Here is an 18,183-nt window from a genome sequence, read left to right on the forward strand (position 1 = left end):
ATGTCAGAGTTGTGCTGTTATAATTTTTAATTAATGTATAAAAAGAGAAAATTTTATATATCTTTATTTGCAATGCAGATTGCAAGTGTTCACATGATCCATTTTTTTAAAGATCCACTATGGTGTTGTGTCCCCTCTTGCTACTTTTCATCTTCATCTATTCCAGATCATGTTGTTTCTCTTACTCCGGCAGGCCCATTTCTTTGCGGGTGAGTGTTGCGATGACGCGATCTTTCAGATTCTCTGGTGCAGAACATTTGGGCTCTGATTGCAGAGACTCCATGGTAAGTTTTCTCCACAGGTACTCTATTTTAGCATCGCAATGCCAAGGGTTAAAGGTCAAATCCACCCAACTGGTACTAATGTCTAATGTGCCAGGGGACAAAAACTGCAGCTTGTTGTCACTGAGGTCGACGTACTCCAAGCGCTTGAGCCCATGGAATACAGTTGGCGGGAGACTATCTAATCTATTTTTCTGTAGGAAGATGTGAGTCAGGTTACCAGAGCGGCTAAAGGCTTTTACATCCAGGGACTGAATTTTGTTCTGGTCTAAATGAAGTCTCTCTAGAGCAGGCTGAGCATCTAAACACCCAGATGAAAGCTCTTCGATTTTGTTCTGTGAGAGGTGCAGAACCTTTAGTTGACTCAGACTTTGGAGTTGGGCCATTGGAAGTTTCATAAGATGGTTTCCGGACAAGTCCAACCAAGTGATATTGCTGTCGTTGGGCAACCAGTCTGAGTGGATGGTGGAGATGCGGTTGTCCTTCAACACCAGGTTGAGAAGTGGAGCGTGATGGAAAACTTGTGCAGGTAGCTCTCGCAGTTCATTATCTGAGCACAGTTTGGATAAGAGTTAGAAAAAAATACAAACATAACTTGACCTGCTGCATCATTTGGTGTAGTTTTGGCTTTCAGAAAAAAATTGCCTCTAAAGATTCCAAACGATTTTCAGATATTTTAACAAAATGTTTATATTTGTTACGTTAATTGTGACATTTAGTTTACATTTTAACGATATGCTTCTGTCTAAATGTCGAACTAAGGAGCTATGGACGCTGAATAACTTCTGAGGTAACTAAATGTTTACAGCCTAGTTCAAGCTCTTTTTTCGATTTCCGCGGTTTATGAGAAACTGTCATGTTTCTAAATTAATGTTTTCCGTTCTTTAAGTAAAGAGAAAGAGATTTTTATTTTTAAGCAGTTTGAATTAAAGTGAATTACGCCATATTAAAGAGCGTCAAAACGACATTCGCTGTTTGAATGTTGTAATAAAATGACATTATGTGAAAGCCGAGGCACACAGACGCACCTATAAAATCTTAACATTTTGACACTGACACACACACACACACACACACACACACACACACACACCTGTGAGGTCTATAGTGTGCAGGTGATGAAGGCCCTTCAGGAGATCTGCTGGTAAACTGCTCAGTTTGTTCCCGGGCAGGTGTAACTCCTCCAGCAGAGGGATGGCTGTCAGGTGTTGTGAGGTCAGCAGGCTCAGGTTGGTGAACTGGATGGTTAGGGAGGTGGTGTTTCCTGGAAGACCGTCTCCGGGGAAATGCGAGAGACCGGCGTCAGGACACACCACCTCGGTTGTTTTGGCGCTGAAGTGGCACGTGCATCGCTTTGGACACGAGAGAGCGTCACGGCAGCAGAGGACGACCATCACCGCGAGCGCGTGCAGGAGCCAGGAATTCATCTTCACCACTTCAAAAGAGTTCAAGCTTAAATTATTTTCTCACATAAACTGTTGATGTATTTCTAGCGTAGAGTTTCCTTGCTTTTTTTGTATTCGGAACAAAAAATTATTTCATGAAGCCATACCCACTACTTCATACTAAGAATAAAACGAAGAAAAATAAATCACGTAGAAATGTATAGAGGCAACGTTACTTCCCTTGCTGGAGATTATTGTCTAAAATGGTAAAACATCAATAAAACGATATCTTACCTACTAATTTGATTGTTTAGATGTCCAGTTAATCCCAAATTCTGCGTATTCCCTTCAGTTATATATCCTGACAGAGATTATCTGTGTGTGACTGCTTACAGTGAACTAGGACAGTCAGAGAAAACCAGTCACTTATGTAAATACTGAGAACATCACGTCTCTGGCCATGACTGAGGGTGAAAGTACACACGACTTGTCCAAAAACAATTATTTCAAATAGCTGAAGCATAGGGTGTCACAAAGAGTGTCGTATTAATAAAAGTGAATAAAAAAATAAAAATAAAAATAGGCCTATGTAGCCTATATTGGGGTTTAAAATGTAAAAGCTGCATGTAAAATTAAGAAATGTTTATACTGAATGCTTCATAACACCCAGTATTAGATCAATACATGTAAATGATTAATGATTGGCTGCAGCATCAGCGTTGCACAATGAACAAGAGGTTGCACAACAAGTGCACAAATGGACACAAGTTTTCATTTCAAATCATGTTATTGCATGCATATAACAGCTGTCCCAATGATTTGTTTAGTGTCCTCTGAATGGCCACCCACGACACGTCAGGGATTTTCCTTCTTTAGCCTATAAGCATTAAAGGTTTTTTTCCCTTTTTGAAATATATTTCAGAAGATAGTTCAATTAGATATTCAAATTAAATAGCATATGTGTAGGCTACCAGACAGAAGTGTTTAGCTGACATGAAATATTATTAGGCAGTAATGGCACTTGGAGAGATTTTCCTAAAATCAATATATTTCAAAATGGGATATAATAATGATGGTAAGCATTATTCAAATAACAATTCGTTAAAGGGTTAGGGCCTACTGAGAAAATTAATGAGTGGCAAATTAAAGGTCGAAAACGTACAACTATTTTTAACGTTATTTTCTTCCTTTCTTTTTTAGTTAAGAATGAATTTGTCACCCTGCATGTCCATTTAAGTAAAACGTTTTTGCTTTTTTTTTTAAATTGATTTTTAACTGGGGAAAAAAGAAGTTACAAAACATAAACATCCATATTATGCTAAATTAGGCCTAGCTCTTACATGTACGTCATATATCTTTAATTAATAAAAAATAAATTAAAAGTCTGTCAGTGGAAAACAATCTAATATTTAGTACAACTGACATGCATCTTTATGTATGAGATATTTTCCAAATGGAGTGAGAATTTTATTTGTATTGTAGGCCTAAGTCTCAAAGAGGACCCTAAAATGTTACTTTTCCATTTATGTTTAGACGTTTTTTCCACTTAAAATGCTGGCGTTGAATCAAAAAAGTTCACAGACGCGACAAATGCGTCTTTTAGTGATCAGTTTCTGAGTTCATTTGTTAGGATGGCGCCTGGTGACGCGCGCTCCGCGCCAAACCCCTCCCGATGCGCCGCGCGCTCCGCGCTGGACAGCCCAGTGTACCTCAGTCACACAATATGCACCGCTAGGGGACAGTTCAGGGAAGGGACACCAGCGGAGACCGAAGGATCCTTTGGAGAGCTCCAGTCCCCTGAAGACGCAATGGAGACCTCCAGCAGTCTGCCGAGCACGGCGCTCACGCGACTGCTGAACTTCACAGAGGATCCCGTCAGCTTCTCGGAGAGTCCTTCCATGGCGGGGTTACGCGCCACAGAAGAGGCGCTTTCACCCGTGCTCAGCAGTTTCAGGACTGACGCGGCCCCGGCGGGGCTCCTGGCGGGTCCGTTCTCGCCCTCCGAAGAGCCCACTCACCTGATTGTGGCTTTCTGGGATTCACCCTTGAGTCACGGGATTAATGTGTTTGTTGGCTTTGTCCTGTGCTTCACCATGCTGGGGCTGGGCTGCACGGTGGATCTCAGTCACCTGGGCGAGCACATCCGCAAGCCCATAGGAGTCCTGCTGGCGGTGGTGTGCCAGTTTGTCCTCATGCCTCTCATCGCCTTCCTCCTGGCTCTGGCCTTCTCCCTCAACGATGTGGCCGCTATGGCTGTGCTGCTGTGCGGCTGCTGCCCTGGAGGAAACCTCTCCAATATCATGTCACTGCTGGTCAACGGGGAGATGAACCTCAGGTAACTGTCAGACGATGTCTACATCCGACTAGTTGTTTAGAAAAAGAAATCAATGAATTTAATTATGACAAAATTATATATATATATATATATATATATATGAAGAGCCCATTTGCAAAAACAGATAACTCAACTCTATATATGTTCTTTTCTCAAAGAGAAAAGATGATGCCCCAGCTCAGTACATTGCTCACTGGTATTTTTGCACAGATTATTTTGCACGCATTGCGTTTTTATTTTTTAAGTATTATGTATTATATTAAGTGCATGAAGCACAGAAAAAAATTAAGGTCAGAATAATATGTTGCTTTATTTGGCTATTTTTGCTAATACATTTCTTTTGGTGGGGTTTGTTTTCCAGCATTATCATGACCATCTCGTCCACTATTCTGGCGCTCGTGCTCATGCCGCTGTGTCTATGGATGTACAGTCGTGCGTGGATCAACACACCTGTGGTGAACCTTCTGCCCTTCGGCGCGATCATTCTCACCCTCTGCAGCACCCTCGTTCCCATCGGGTTCGGGGTCTGGCTTAGATACCGCTATACTCGAGTGGCAGAAATCATCATCAAGGTGACTTAATGCAAAAACCTCAAAAGTTGTCTAAAAGTCATTCAAAGCAGTGCCAAAGCTGAGCACATTTACTATTAGGATAAGGAACCTGAAATATCAGACTAAGCTGATTTTTTTCGGAGGAGCCACTAAGTGGTCTTCATCTCAAAATAAAATGATTCGATTTTTGCTGTCATTTCTTAAATATCATTGGTTGTGATGGATTGCTTATGTCGCCTTCATGTCCACCATCTCTGGCCATTAAAAGGAGACTAAAGTGCCTGGGGTGAGGTGGCGTCACATGTGCACATGGCTTGCTTTCAGTTGAGCTTATCTAAGAACAGCCTGGTAAGGGCACAGCGGCGACTATGAGATAGAGAGATGCAGGATGGGAGGTGAGGGGAGGGCTGACAGAGAGTGTGATAAAGGAATAGAGACAGTTGGGGGAGCAGCACACTGTGGAGTGGATAAAAGTGGGCTGATTTGTCACTCATGGCTTGGACTTTTCTCCTCCAGTAGTATCATCATGTGCTTCTCTGTGCCATTCACTCCTTTTAGTATTCATTCCCCAGGTCATGCTTAGAGAAATATGTCACATCAGTCACTGTATTAATGAAAACCCTTTAAAGCTAATTTCTGCCCACTGAGGCCTGTAAATAAATTCATTTTCTTAGTTTTCTAAGAAGGATGTCTGCTAATTACATCATCAGGTAGTTGGATAAAGACTGTGTGCTAAATCAATAAAAAATGAACTAAACGGAAGAATAGCCTAAGTAAAATCTGCTGAGAAATTTCAGTAAGATCTGAATGAGAGTATAATAGCTGTTTAGAAGACTTGGCTGTGTTTCTGCTCCAGGTGTCTCTGTGGTCTCTCCTGGTCACTCTGCTGATGCTCTTCATCATGACTGGAATTATGTTGGGTCCGGAGCTGCTGGCCACCATCCCTGCCTCCGTGTATCTGGTGGCTTTACTCATGCCCATGGCCGGCTATGCAGCAGGATACGGCCTGGCCACGCTCTTCGATCTACCCCCCAACAGTCGAAGGACTGTGTCTTTAGAGACGGGGTGTCAGAACGTGCAGCTCTGCACAGCCATCCTGAAACTGGCGTTCCCTCCGCAGCTGATGGGAGGCATGTATATGTTTCCTCTGCTGTACGCGCTCTTCCAGGCAGCAGAGGCTGGCCTCATAATTCTGGCTTACCGCATGTACAGGAAAGAGGTATTACATAAACAGGACCTCATGGAGGATGACGAGGATGATACAAACATATCCTACAAGAGAATGAAGGAAGAAGATGTGCTGTTTGATTCTACATATGGTGCGGTAACAGAGAGCGACCCCAACGTCATCGTGTTGGAGCCACAGGATGGTGCTGGAAGCCCCACACCTGTATAAGGGAACAGAAACAAAAGACTTGAGAATCACTATAGACACTGGACCTGAGTATTTACAATAGGATTTTTTTCATGCCATCAATCACTGTTGAATTTCTTACTTAATCACTCACAGCTTTATAACTAATACGTGCCAAAAATGACCGCAAGACTGAAAATGGAAACTAATATAACACACTAGACACATTAGCCAAATGCTACCATTCAATGGAATTTTTCTAAAATTTGTATAAAATATATTTAAAACATTATTATAAAATATATAAATATAAGATAAATATGATTATATATAGAGATATAATTAGTATATAAAATATAGATATTGTATAGGTTTTGTTATTGAGTTAATTTGATCATACATTTATTAATCATTTCTTTCAATCATTCATTAATTAATTCATTCAAATAATGTAATAGTGAAAGTCACTTTCAGACTCTTACAAAAAAGTATGCAAATTGCACACCATTAATGTAGATTTATGCCGCTGCTTGTAAATGAATCAGTGCTATTACCTCAGTAAATGGATTACATTGGCTCATTTGATTATGTGGACCAAGAGGATGTTTAGATTGCATATCAGCCACTGTCAGTCTGCTTCTGACTCTAAAGCTAAAGTTTTCTGAGTTTATTGCTTCAAAAATAGTGGAATTTTACAGAATTACTACAATGCCAAAGGCTAAAACAACATTTCGGTGTCAGATCATAATGTGATTGTAAAAAAAGGATAAAAGCGTATGGTAATAAAAACAGGCTTTATGTAAAATGAGGTTGATAAAGAATTGATCATCTGATAATAATCAAATATGTGATCCATCTCTGTAATTGAAATGACAAGCATGTAATAATAAAAAAAATTGTTTCTACAATATCTCTGCCTGACTGGTATTAAAATGATTTTATACATATTTCACTCACAAAAATAGCCTAATGTAAAATTTATTATTTAGTAGTAATATAATATTTAATATTAACACATTTTTATAGAAAAAAAAATGCCCATGAGCTTCTTAGATCAACAAACTTCTTAGCAACAAACCAGCTGATTAATATTTGGGAAATTTGGGATTTTGGATGGTTGCAGGTCAACCATAGAAACCAGCTTTGTTTAAACCACATTTTCCAATAAACTTTACATTTCTATGACTTTTCCAAGTTTGAAAACCACCTTTTGGAAATTCCCTACCACTCCTGGGTTTTTACTGACCGTGGGAATCCTGATAATTGAGATTAATTAGGCACCTGACCTCAATTTTTGTCTCGTGCGTCTACTTAAATTCCTACAGTGCATTTACCCAACCGGCTAAACGAAAAATGGCTACATATGGTAACGAGACAGTCGATAACTATCTTTACTCTTCTTACAACCCTTATTCCTACAAATACCCCAAGTTCAAGGGCTGGAGACAGAAAGCTTACTTCGCCAACTACGGTGAAGGTGAGACCTACGATAATTACCACAGAGCGCAGCTGAAGTCCATCTTGTCTCAGATCAACCCGAACCTCACCCCGCGTCTGAGGAAAGCCAACACCAAAGACGTGGGGATCCAGGTCAACCCGAAGACCGACGCGTCCGTCCAGTGCTCCCTGGGCCCACGGACGCTTCTGGCCCGCAAGCGTGATGCCCCGCGACAGCGGCGACAGGAGGTCCAGATCCCGGGGAGCCCCATCAGCGGTGGCGTCCGCTTCCCGCGCACTCAAGCCGTTTACTCTCCGGTCGAGTCCAGGAGACTAGTGTCCCTCTTCAGAGAGGAAGAGGAGGAGAAGGACATGGAGCCTGAGGTCCCTGAGACGGTGGACACCGCAGAGAAGGCGGACAGTGCTGAGAAAGAAGAGCGCAAAGAGGACGAGGAGAGCGTGAAGGAACCGCTCAGTCCAGAGAAAAATGAAAACAAACAGACGGAAACGAACGAGGAGAACCGAACCGAGCCCGAGAAGACCACACAAGATGAAACCAAATCCAAGGCTCGCGTGAGGTTCCAGGTGAGACATTTATGATCCATTAAACCATTCAGAAGTGTAATTAAAATGCGTTATTAGTGTATTAACTTATTTTAATGCAGTTTTTGGAGCAGAAGTATGGTTTCTATCACTGCAAAGACTGCAACCTACGCTGGGAAAGCGCGTATGTGTGGTGTGTCCAAGGCACAAGCAAGGTAATACATGTATAAAGATTACTACATGTAATAGCCTACATGTTTAAGTGGTTTGAACTTGTGACGTTGGCATAACTAATTGAAACGTTTTCACTTTTTAAGGTGTATTTCAAGCAGTTTTGTAGAACATGTCAGAAATCATTCAACCCATACCGGGTTGAGGACATAACCTGTCAGGTAAACCTATAGAAGTCCACAACCAGAGGTCCTGAGGCTATCTACGGGACCTCTGTAGACTTTAAAGATGACTTTCAAAAGAAAAATCAAGATGCATAAAACATTTTAAATGTGTGCAAGTTTAATTTGCCAGCTGCCTTTAATTCAAAACCATTGGTCTCAATGTAAACTAAACCAGGAGATTCAGTGGTTTACAAGCAGATCTATCTTTTAATTGCTTGCAGGTCTATTTATTTATGGTCCATTTTGCATTAAAAGTAGAAAATGTAATTTTCAGACTTGTAAGAAGACTCGCTGTACATGTTCTGTAACATCACGTCATGTGGACCCCAAAAGACCTCACCGACAGGATCTGTGCGGCCGCTGCAAAGGCAAGCGTCTCTCCTGCGACAGCACCTTCAGCTTCAAATACATCATCTAGCACCTTGGTCTGTTGCAGTCAGGTTTGGTTGTTGCCCAGCTGGATTGTCCACCTCAGTCTCTGTACCCTCACCGCTCAAAGACTGCAGGGGGGATCCATCAGTCACTACAGTCTCATTTGTTTTTGTTTTGCTTTAATTTGTACTTGCAGTAACTGTAGGTGCCAATTCTGAAAAATGAAAATAAAAAAAAAATGGCAATTACTGACACACCTGGAGTGTTTTCTATTTCTTAACTCCGCAACGGGGAGGTAAAGTGAGTGGCAGACTTGATTTGTAAAATTTTTAGAAGCATTTTTGTGCCTACTAATCCAGCGGACTGGATTTGTTTTGTCCAAACTGTCCTGGAGTCCAGCTCCATCTTGCCTCAAAACACTTGCATGGAAATTTCTAATATGCCTAGTAAAACCTTGAATATCTGGTTGGGCAAAATTATTTTTCAAAATTATTTATTAGGCAAATTATAGGAGAAGAATATAGTTTAAAAAAAAATAACATTATTAACTGGTATGACTTCCACCCGAACGGGTTTTGGAACGGTAATAATACCAGAGGAACACCGAACAGAAACGTTAAAATATCGATTCTGCTCTGAGCGAACCGATTGAATTTTCTTTTTTTTTCCGTTTTCAAGCCCTGTATGACGCTTTAAATTTCCCATTTAAATTCCATTTTTAAAAGGTCCATTTAAATAGTTTAAGCATCACAGTAACTTCAACAATGCAAAAAACAATCCGTTGTATATTTATGCATTAAAATTGTCGATTTGCGTCAATGTTTTTCGGTGTTAGGTCAGCACCACATTCCAAACTACAGCTTATGGCTAACACCGGAATGATATTGTTGGAATTACTCTTAGTGAGTCTTGAGGTGAACAAATAACTTGTGCAAATTAATCCACTGAAATAAAAATGGTTTTGGTAATCCTTCGCTTCTGCTCTGGAATGACATTCCTTCTCTATCCATTTGACAGCTTCTGCAGAAAATCCTTGACCACACCCCTCCAACTGTCAGATTACCACGAATGAAAGCTGAGTGCAAAACTAAAACCCTGCCCTCTATTTATTATTCTATTCCAGTTGGAAGTTTCAGTGTACTTAAATTCAGCAGTACAGCTCAGGCTGACTTTAATAGAAAAAGACCAGTGATGCTGCGGAAGTGAACACACTGAATCAACATGTACTGCTTATAGGGTTAATAACTGGGTTTCTACAGTAAAACACTGAAATTTGTTAAAAACCATTAGGAAATGAAGAGACCTAAAGCCAGCGTCGCTTATAATCAGGTTTTTATTTAACAGTACAGGGAAAAGCAGACAAAGACAAACCAGAGACAAATGTGAAAGGGGGATAAAGAAAAGGGGAAAAAATGAGATAATACACCTCTAGATAAAAACTATTTTTCCAGGTAAATATATCCATTAAATAATTAAGAACAGCATTCAAAATGTACCAAACAACCAACAGACGAGATCTCCCAGAGGAATGAATACAGTGAACATTTTATTTCTCAATGTGCCACGACAGATTTAACATACCTCCCCCACCATGTTTCCGGTTAACGTTTTCAGGACACTGCTTTGTCTTTTGGAGTTCGGCAAGCGAAGCGCAGTGCCTTAAGTAGCAGAGCCCACAAACCCTCAGTGCAGAGTCTAGGGTTAAGACAGAGCCAACATGGACAAACACTAGCCCTAGTTTCCCCTCAGCAGGGGCCTCAGTGGGGGACTTTGAGCCAACATGGAGATCACAGTGGGTATCAAGGAATGCATATGGCAAAACTCAGCCGAGAAGCTGAGCTGGTTCGTCAGGAAATATTGAAGATTAAGGTGGCATATTATCATAAAGGTGAGGGCAGCCTGTGAATTACATAAATCCCAACAGCTATTCAACTAGCTAATTTTTTTTTTTTTTGCATTAGTTGTTACCCTCTACTGAGCTCTCTCTGATTGAACAGTGCATCACACAAATGTACAAGGAAAAATACTGCTTTTACACTATACATTTTCTAAAATATATACAGAGTAAAATAAGTTATTGATATTTCCATGAGTTGCAGCCAGTTCGCACTTCAGCTGTGCATCTCGGTTTGTTAACGTGCATGTATGAGAGAGAACGGGTGTGCAAATATCAGTCCGTGTCAAACGCACTAGCACTCAAACGCTCACACTCGTCCTCACGCACACACACAGGAGTCTATGGTTTCCTACAGGCAGCTACTTATTTGGTTATAGATTAAGGGTTTTGTAAGAGCGGCCCAGTGAAAGCTGAAAGTTCTCTCTGATGCAGGGCAATAAAGTTAAACAGATAAACCTATCTTTATACGGAGGGTACAGCCCTCCAGCTTACAATTACATGTTAAATATCCTAACATTTACAACCTAAGACTGTTAAAAAATACATTTCTCAAAAAAATATTTGTTGCAGGCTTCTCTTTCAAGCATGCTTTTTGCGATCGACGATGCAACAGTCTCGCTGATCCACCGCGATACTCTGATTCTCACAATAATGCTCCAAATCCCATCTCTGCCCCAGTGCACAGTGAGACAGACAGATGCGGATCACTCCAAAAGGACACCGCCTAGAGGTCATAGGTCATTCCGCCAAAAAACTTCAAATTTAGCATCATTATCGCCCAGTGTCCCTCCTGATGGTTCTTGACCAGTCTTGTTCTTCGTATTTTTTCTGACACCTGGAGACGTTAAACTACTGGGGAAAGGGGGAAGGAAAAACATGGTACGTGCATAATAGTTTTGAGTAACTAATATCCACACATTCTTTAGCCCTTTGAGGTGAAGTCTACGTAAAAAATCTCCAAACCCACCGCCCAGAGGAAGAGAGTAGAGTTCGTGAAGCTCTCACAGTCCAGTGCTGAGGACTGTGTTTTGCGTGTCGATTTGCGTCTGGATGTGGGCCGTGGGGGTCGGGGACAGGATGTGCGTCTGGTGGGTGTGCGGGTGTGTGGCAGCCTGGCAGAGAGCTTCGCGGATCTGAAGGTTGAGCTCCATGAGGCGCGCACTGGCCTGAGAAAGATCCCTGCTGGGGCCCACCACGGCCAAACAACCCGTCTGACCCAGAGTCTGGTGTCTGAAGTAAATGTGCAGCAGCGTCTGCACCGCATCATCCCTCTCGTTGCCAAATATATCATTAGGCCACAGGCACCTGAGAGAACAGGAGCATATCGGATTTAGGCAAAAGAGATCTACAGGAAGTCAACAAGATGCTTAATTCCATTATGGATCCCAACTAGACGGGATGTGATGCATGTTTCCAGTGAAAAACAATTTGTCAATTCTGAAATCGGCCAATCAAATTTATATAGGGCCAGATTTACTAAAAGCTTTTACCAGCGCAAACTGTCTTTTGGCTTTAAAATATTACTGTCAGGATTTACATGAACATGAATTTAATCAGCGTTTTTTTACACTTAGGGGAAAGTGTGTGTATGCATTGTGATACTCTCCAAAGTGGCAGAAGACCTTACTCAGGAGAAATATTGTTGAATAAAGACATCAATTTTGTTTTCTTTGCGCACAAAAAGTATTCTCAAAGTTGAGCCACTGATGTCACACGGACTGTTTTAGTTATGTCCTTGCTACCTTTCTGGACCTTAGAATATTACAGTTGTGTTGCAATCTATGGGAGGGTAAGAGAGCTCAATTTTAATTTTGGGTGATTTTGGGTGAACTTTGGAATGAGAGAACACGTTATCTGAATCAGAACATATCCTTACGCTGATTTGCGATGCGCTTGGTAGATTGCTTGGTCATTATGGAAAATTAGATGTTGCAACTGTGTAAATCACCCGCAGAAATTTTCACGCCCAACACCACTGTTTCGTAATTATGCTCTTGGGCTAATTTGCCCTGTTTAGTAAAACTTTAGTAAAACAATGTAAAATACACACAAAATAATGTAAAATGAGATTTAGATTTTTTTTTTTTAAAGTATAGAGAGAGGGGGGCTGGATTGGAAAGTTCCTCGAGACGGGATTTGAACTCGGGACACCCGTAGCGCAATGGCCCGATATGTCGGCGCTGAAGTAGAAGGAGATTTTTGATTAATGAGGTTATATTTTAGGTGTAGCTACTCCTCGTAAAACCACAGGAACTGACTGACAATATGGCGAATAGCCTGTCACATCTGGTTAGCATGAAATACTAGGAGTTTAAAAAAAGTTTCTTCATACTGTACTGCTTAGTGGTACTTATATGAGCGCATATAAATGTTTATAATTATTATTAAAATTGTCACGTCATAATTCGACCTTCTAGTGAAACAACAGACTGTATGTTGGACTACACCAATCATTTAGTCGCTTGAACTCCGCCCCCTTTCTTAGAATCACCTGAAAGCTCACAATTTTTTTTTTCTGTTGTGATAGTCCGCTACACTCGGCTGTACGACAATATTTCAGCTTCATCGCAACATTAAAGTCACTATGAAATCAAAATAGACAACTCTTATTTTTTTAAATACATTTTGTTTTGTTTTGTTTATTATTTAGAATTAATTTGTACAATATTACTGACATTATCTTTAAATAATAGTACTAAGATCGCAGCAATTGACAATGGTTCAAGTCCCACCTTACATTAAAATATTTTTGGTCTGATAAGCCATTTAATATGGATATGGTTTCACTGTGACTTCAAAGCTAAGTTATCGTACCTGAAGGCTTTTACTTGAGCGATGGCTGTGCTGAAGTCCCGTGCTCTAAGGCTCTCGATGAGTGAGTGGATGGCTGTCTCGGTGCTTGACTGGTCTACTTCAAACTCGCCCACTCCCTCCTGTCCATCACCCACTGACTCCGCCTCCTTCAGACAGCTCTCTAATATAGCCATCTCCTCTGACATGTTAGTCACCTGAGAAACACACCATTATATTTAAAATCAACATTTAGTCAATATTCTCACAACTCTGACTAAACCACTCATGAAAAATGACCAACTTGCCAGAACACAATTAATCAGTAGACAAAATCATTAAAGTGCACCATAGTCAGATCATATTGAGCATAAACATGTTGAAAATAGAAACTGATATACCTTAGGCAATGCGTATTAGCTCAAAACCAGGTCGTCCCAAACTAAATATATGAGAGCTGTTATATGATTTCTACATAACAGAGGTCACCGAGGTCTGTGTGTGTATGTGTGCAGTCTATACAAGAGTAAGTGGGTTAGTATCGATGTGCGATAAACTAAACGGCTTTGCTTTGGTCTGTGTTAAGCATATCAGTCTCTCTCAGTGAACGTAATGAAGTTCATTATGTGAAGTCAGACCTTTTTTTTTTTACGAAAAAATAAAGGGACAATTTTGCCAAAATTATAATTTAAGGATTTAATAACCCTCATGACGATGTTTGTTCATCTTAGAAACACAAATGTAGATATTTTAATGAAACCTGAGAGATTTGTCTCTGCATTGAAAATCTGTGCAAACAAAATTTTGATGCTTTAAATGAAAAAGTTCATAAAGACTATATAAAAGAATTCCATCTTTATTCCTTTTTCCTTCTAAAGAGACTTAATAGCATTATATGATGAAGAGATTTAATTGAGGCCTTTCATCACATATTAACATTGATGAACACGCATACATAGGGCACATTAAATATAGTAAACATGACTTGAATGTATGTGCTTGACATGACAACCAATGAGGTTTGTTCTCACACATCAAGCAAGCATGGCTGGGCTTCCGTTTACTATATTTGATGTATCTTTAAAAATATTTAAATTTGTATTTTGAAGATGAATTTAAGTTTTATGGGTTTGGAACAACTTGACGGTGAGTAAATGACAATTTTAACAAACAAAATTGTCTTTAAAACTGGTACAATCAAACACAGCAATGTATCCTGTGTGAACAACAAATAATTGAGGATAGAAGCAGAAACAAACCTCTGCCTCTCTCTTAATGGTGTCCACTCTGCTGATGAGTTTGCAGTAGGCCTGAAAGAGCAGCAGGAGCTGGAAATGTAGCTTATACAGCCGTCGACACAACTCCAGCTCCTAAAGAAACAAACAGAAAGAGAAAGAAAGAGCATGACACCATCACCTTAACATCTTAAGTTTCAGTCATCTGCACAGTCAGCAGCAAAACAGCATAATCAGATGAACGGACGGCAAGATGAATGAACAAATGGAGGGATAGATGGATGGACGAACATCCAGGCTTTGAGACGGAGAGAAGGGTTAGCAAGGTAACACCCTGGTCAATCACTTAAAATGTGGACAATGTATCATTCCCTTATCAGAACGAAACCCTGAAAGAGTGATGTTTCTAGAAAAAGTCAGATCCGAATTGTGTGATCCAAAATATGTCAGTGAGCAGAGGGGGCAGCATGCAAAAAATGGCAAGGAACAAGGAATCTAAGCTACTTTTCTCTTCCGTCCTCCGCTCAGATGTCCATGGACACACAATGCATATGTGTCAAATTTCTACAAGCATTTAAAACACTAATAACCGTTAGCAAATTAGCAACACTGTAAGTATGCAGAACACATGTAAGCCATTAAATAACGAAGTTCATTAATGAAGCATGTAGTGATGATTATATGAATGATCATGAATTAGACACGTCTGTAGTGGTGTTAAGAGATCAGATGTAGGGGTTGTTCTGAATTCTGATTGGTTGTGCAGATGTATCATTTAAGAACAGATGAATGGTCAGTGTGCGTGGCTGAATTGAAAAGGATTGTGACAGGCTCTAAAATATGATAAACAACTTACTGCTAGCATTTCCATTTGCTAAGCAAGAAGGACAGCAGGTCACAAAAAAGAAACACAGGAAATGAGAGAAAGACCAAAAATTAGTGTGCTGATAACACTGTAAGAGAGATAGAGAGAGAAATATTGCAGTCTGTTGATAATTAACAATGACAAAAATACTGCAGTCACATGCAATGCATTCTAGGAAAAGAAATTGCCGTTTACCCCAGTTTCATGTACACTCTAACATTTGTAACATTGCTAAATATATGCAAAATGGATAGAAAAGGGAAATTAAAGCAAGTGAGAGAGGTTGAGATAAATGCTTACAGTAAGAAAGAAAAATATCAACTGTGATATCACAAAACTGCAAAAGCGCTTAACATCACAGAGAAAATAAAAATGCTTTTGATGGGACAGCAGTGACTAGGATGAACAGAGGAGTCAGACATGGAGAGCATAAAGGTCATTTAGCCTCTGCCCTAAGAAATGGGCTGACAAAGACACAGTCTTCAGTGTCACAAGAGTTTTCAGAAATCATTCTATTATGTTGGTTTGATCCTCAAGAAACATTTATTTCTACCAGTGTGGAAAACATTGTTCCTTAATATTTTTGTGAAAAAAACTAACCCCACCCCCACCCCCCAAAAAAGTTCTATACGGTCACTTTTGATCAATTTAATGCATACTTGTTTGATAAAAGTATGAATTTATTAAAAAAAAATATTAAAGGGTTAGTTCACCCAATAATCAAAATTATGTCATTAATAACTCACCCTCATGTCGTTCCAAACCCGTAAGACCTCCGTTTATCTTCGGAACACAGTTTAATATATTTTAGATTTAGTCCGAGAGCTCTCAGTCCCTCCATTGAAGCTGTGTGTACGGTATACTGTCCATGTCCAGAAAGGTAAGAAAAACATCATCAAAGTAGTCCATGTGACATCAGAGGGTCAGTTAGAATTTTTTGAAGCATCGAAAATACATTTTGGTCCAAAAATAGCAAAAACTATGACTTTATTCATCATTGTCTTCTCTTCCGTATCTGTTGTGAGAGTTCAAAACAAAGCAGTTTGTCATATCCGGTTCACGAACGAATCATTCGATGTAACCGGATCTTTTTGAACCAGTTCACCAAATCGAACTGAATCGTTTAAAACGGTTGACGTCTCCAATAAGCATTAATCCGTAAATGACTTAAGCTGTTAACTTTTTTAATGTGGCTGACACTCCCTCTTGATTTAAAACAAACCAATATCCCGGAGTAATTCATTTAATCAAACAGTACACTGACTGAACTGCTGTGAAGAGAGAACTGAAGATGAACACAGAGCCGAGCCAGATAATGAACAAAACATTGACTCGTTCACGAGTCAAGAACCAGTTGCATCGGTTTTTGGATCACCAGTAGTTCTTTTGGACAGTTCGATTCAATAAACCGGTTGAAGAAAGCGGTTCACCGGTTCTTTTGCGCTCAACGTAATGGCGTCATTGGCGATGATTGCCCTTGATTCAAGCCTTCGGTTTACACGCTCATAACATTAGCACAGAATCAGTTCAGAATCAATCACCAAAAGAATCAGTTCGATTCAGACTCTCTGTGTGTCGGTCTGCTTCACACTGAATCACGCATGTGCAGTATCGTCAGCTCCTCGATTCTCGAATCAGACACGTCTGACAAGAACCGGTTCTTGACTCGTGAACGAAGCAATGTTTTGTTCATTATCTGGCTCGGATCGGTGTTCATCTTCAGTTCTCTCTTCACAGCAGTTTAGTCAGTGTACTGTTTGAGTACATGATTTACTCCGGGATATTGGTTTGTTTTAACTCAAAGGGAGTGTCAGCCACATTAAAAAAGTTAACAGCTTAAGTCATTTGTGGATTAATGCTTATTGGAGACGTGAACCGTTTTAAACGATTCAGTTCGATTTGGTGAACTGGTTCAAAAAGATCCAGTTACATCAAATGATTCGTTCGTGAACCGGATATTACAAACTGCTTTGTTTTGAACTCTTTCTCACAACAGATACGGAAGAGAAGACAATGCTGAATAAAGTCGTAGTTTTTGCTATTTTTGGAACAAAATGTATTTTCAATGATTCAAACAAATTCTAACTGACCCTATGATGTCACACGGACTACTTTTATGATGTTTTTCTTACCTTTCTGGACATGGACAGTATACCGTACACACAGTTTCAATGGAGGGACTGAAAGCTTTTGGACTAAATCTAAAATATCTTAAACTGTGTTCCGAAGATAAACCGAGGTCTCACGGGTTTGGAACAACATGAGGGTGAGTTATTAATGACATAATTTTGATTATTGGGTGAACTAACCCTTTAATGACCCTAATCTTATGCACTAGTATATATGTATTCCTTGTTATTAAAAATAAAGAAGCAAATTACAAACACAATAGAACAAATAAATGTGACCTTTTTTTTTTTTTGCTACAGTAGGCTAGGTTTATTTAACATGTAGTAAGAAATGTTACAGAAATTGATTAAAGTGTATAAATAAAACACTAACCTTCACTGTATCAACCAAACATGAACCAATTCTTATTAAAAAATGTAGAAGTGAATGATTAACATTAAAAATTACACAGCAGCAGGTAAATTAGACTGCTGCCCCTTTAAGACCAAATGCGAAGAGACCCAATATACTGATACACATTTGGATTTTATTACTAGTGCACTTTTGTTTTTTTGAAGAAACCATACTAAATTGTGTGGATAAAAGATGTGCAGACCTTGAAAAGAATGACAGA

At 39.8% G+C, this 18,183-nt stretch overlaps 4 protein-coding genes across 11 annotated transcripts in view; 2 read left to right on the forward strand and 2 right to left on the reverse strand.

The window, feature by feature from the left end:
* Positions 1-48: 48 nt before the first annotated feature.
* On the reverse strand, positions 49-2,091 carry si:dkey-90m5.4 (leucine-rich alpha-2-glycoprotein). 2 transcript variants are annotated; one of them, XM_059512930.1, is made up of 3 exons: positions 1,961-2,091; positions 1,375-1,716; positions 49-831 (listed from the first exon to the last, which is right to left on the reverse strand). In XM_059512930.1, exons 2-3 carry the CDS (start codon positions 1,706-1,708, stop codon positions 182-184), a joined length of 984 nt encoding a protein of 327 aa, XP_059368913.1. In that variant the 5' UTR covers positions 1,709-1,716; positions 1,961-2,091; the 3' UTR covers positions 49-181. The 2 variants fall into 2 exon arrangements, with proteins under 2 accessions (XP_059368913.1, XP_059368912.1); XM_059512929.1 differs by having other exon boundaries at positions 1,965-2,082.
* A 1,125-nt stretch (positions 2,092-3,216) lies between these two features.
* Positions 3,217-6,212, forward strand: LOC132106867 (sodium/bile acid cotransporter 4-like). Its single transcript, XM_059512931.1, has 3 exons — positions 3,217-4,001; positions 4,363-4,573; positions 5,409-6,212. The coding sequence occupies exons 1-3, from the start codon at positions 3,298-3,300 to the stop codon at positions 5,946-5,948; spliced, it is 1,455 nt and encodes a 484-aa protein (XP_059368914.1). The 5' UTR covers positions 3,217-3,297; the 3' UTR covers positions 5,949-6,212.
* Positions 6,213-7,227: 1,015 nt separating this feature from the next.
* Positions 7,228-8,907, forward strand: zar1 (zygote arrest 1). The gene is made up of 4 exons (XM_059512940.1): positions 7,228-7,928; positions 8,009-8,101; positions 8,204-8,278; positions 8,556-8,907. Exons 1-4 carry the CDS (start codon positions 7,260-7,262, stop codon positions 8,697-8,699), a joined length of 981 nt encoding a protein of 326 aa, XP_059368923.1. The 5' UTR covers positions 7,228-7,259; the 3' UTR covers positions 8,700-8,907.
* A 1,063-nt stretch (positions 8,908-9,970) lies between these two features.
* fryl (furry homolog, like) overlaps positions 9,971-18,183 on the reverse strand; it is a 101,646-nt gene continuing 93,433 nt past the window's right edge. For 5 of the 7 annotated variants that reach the window (XM_059512938.1, XM_059512933.1, XM_059512937.1 and 2 more), the window contains 4 exons: positions 15,432-15,449; positions 14,600-14,710; positions 13,365-13,558; positions 9,971-11,855 (listed from right to left, as the gene is read on the reverse strand). In XM_059512938.1, coding sequence (XP_059368921.1) covers positions 11,552-11,855; positions 13,365-13,558; positions 14,600-14,710; positions 15,432-15,449 — 627 coding nt within the window. In that variant the 3' untranslated portion in view covers positions 9,971-11,551. The remainder of the gene's footprint in view (positions 11,856-13,364; positions 13,559-14,599; positions 14,711-15,431; positions 15,450-18,183) is intronic. The other 2 variants (XM_059512939.1, XM_059512932.1) reach the window with 1 other exon arrangement.

This window comes from Carassius carassius, chromosome 27 (assembly GCF_963082965.1).
Source record: "Carassius carassius chromosome 27, fCarCar2.1, whole genome shotgun sequence".
Taxonomy (NCBI): Eukaryota; Metazoa; Chordata; class Actinopteri; order Cypriniformes; family Cyprinidae; genus Carassius; species Carassius carassius.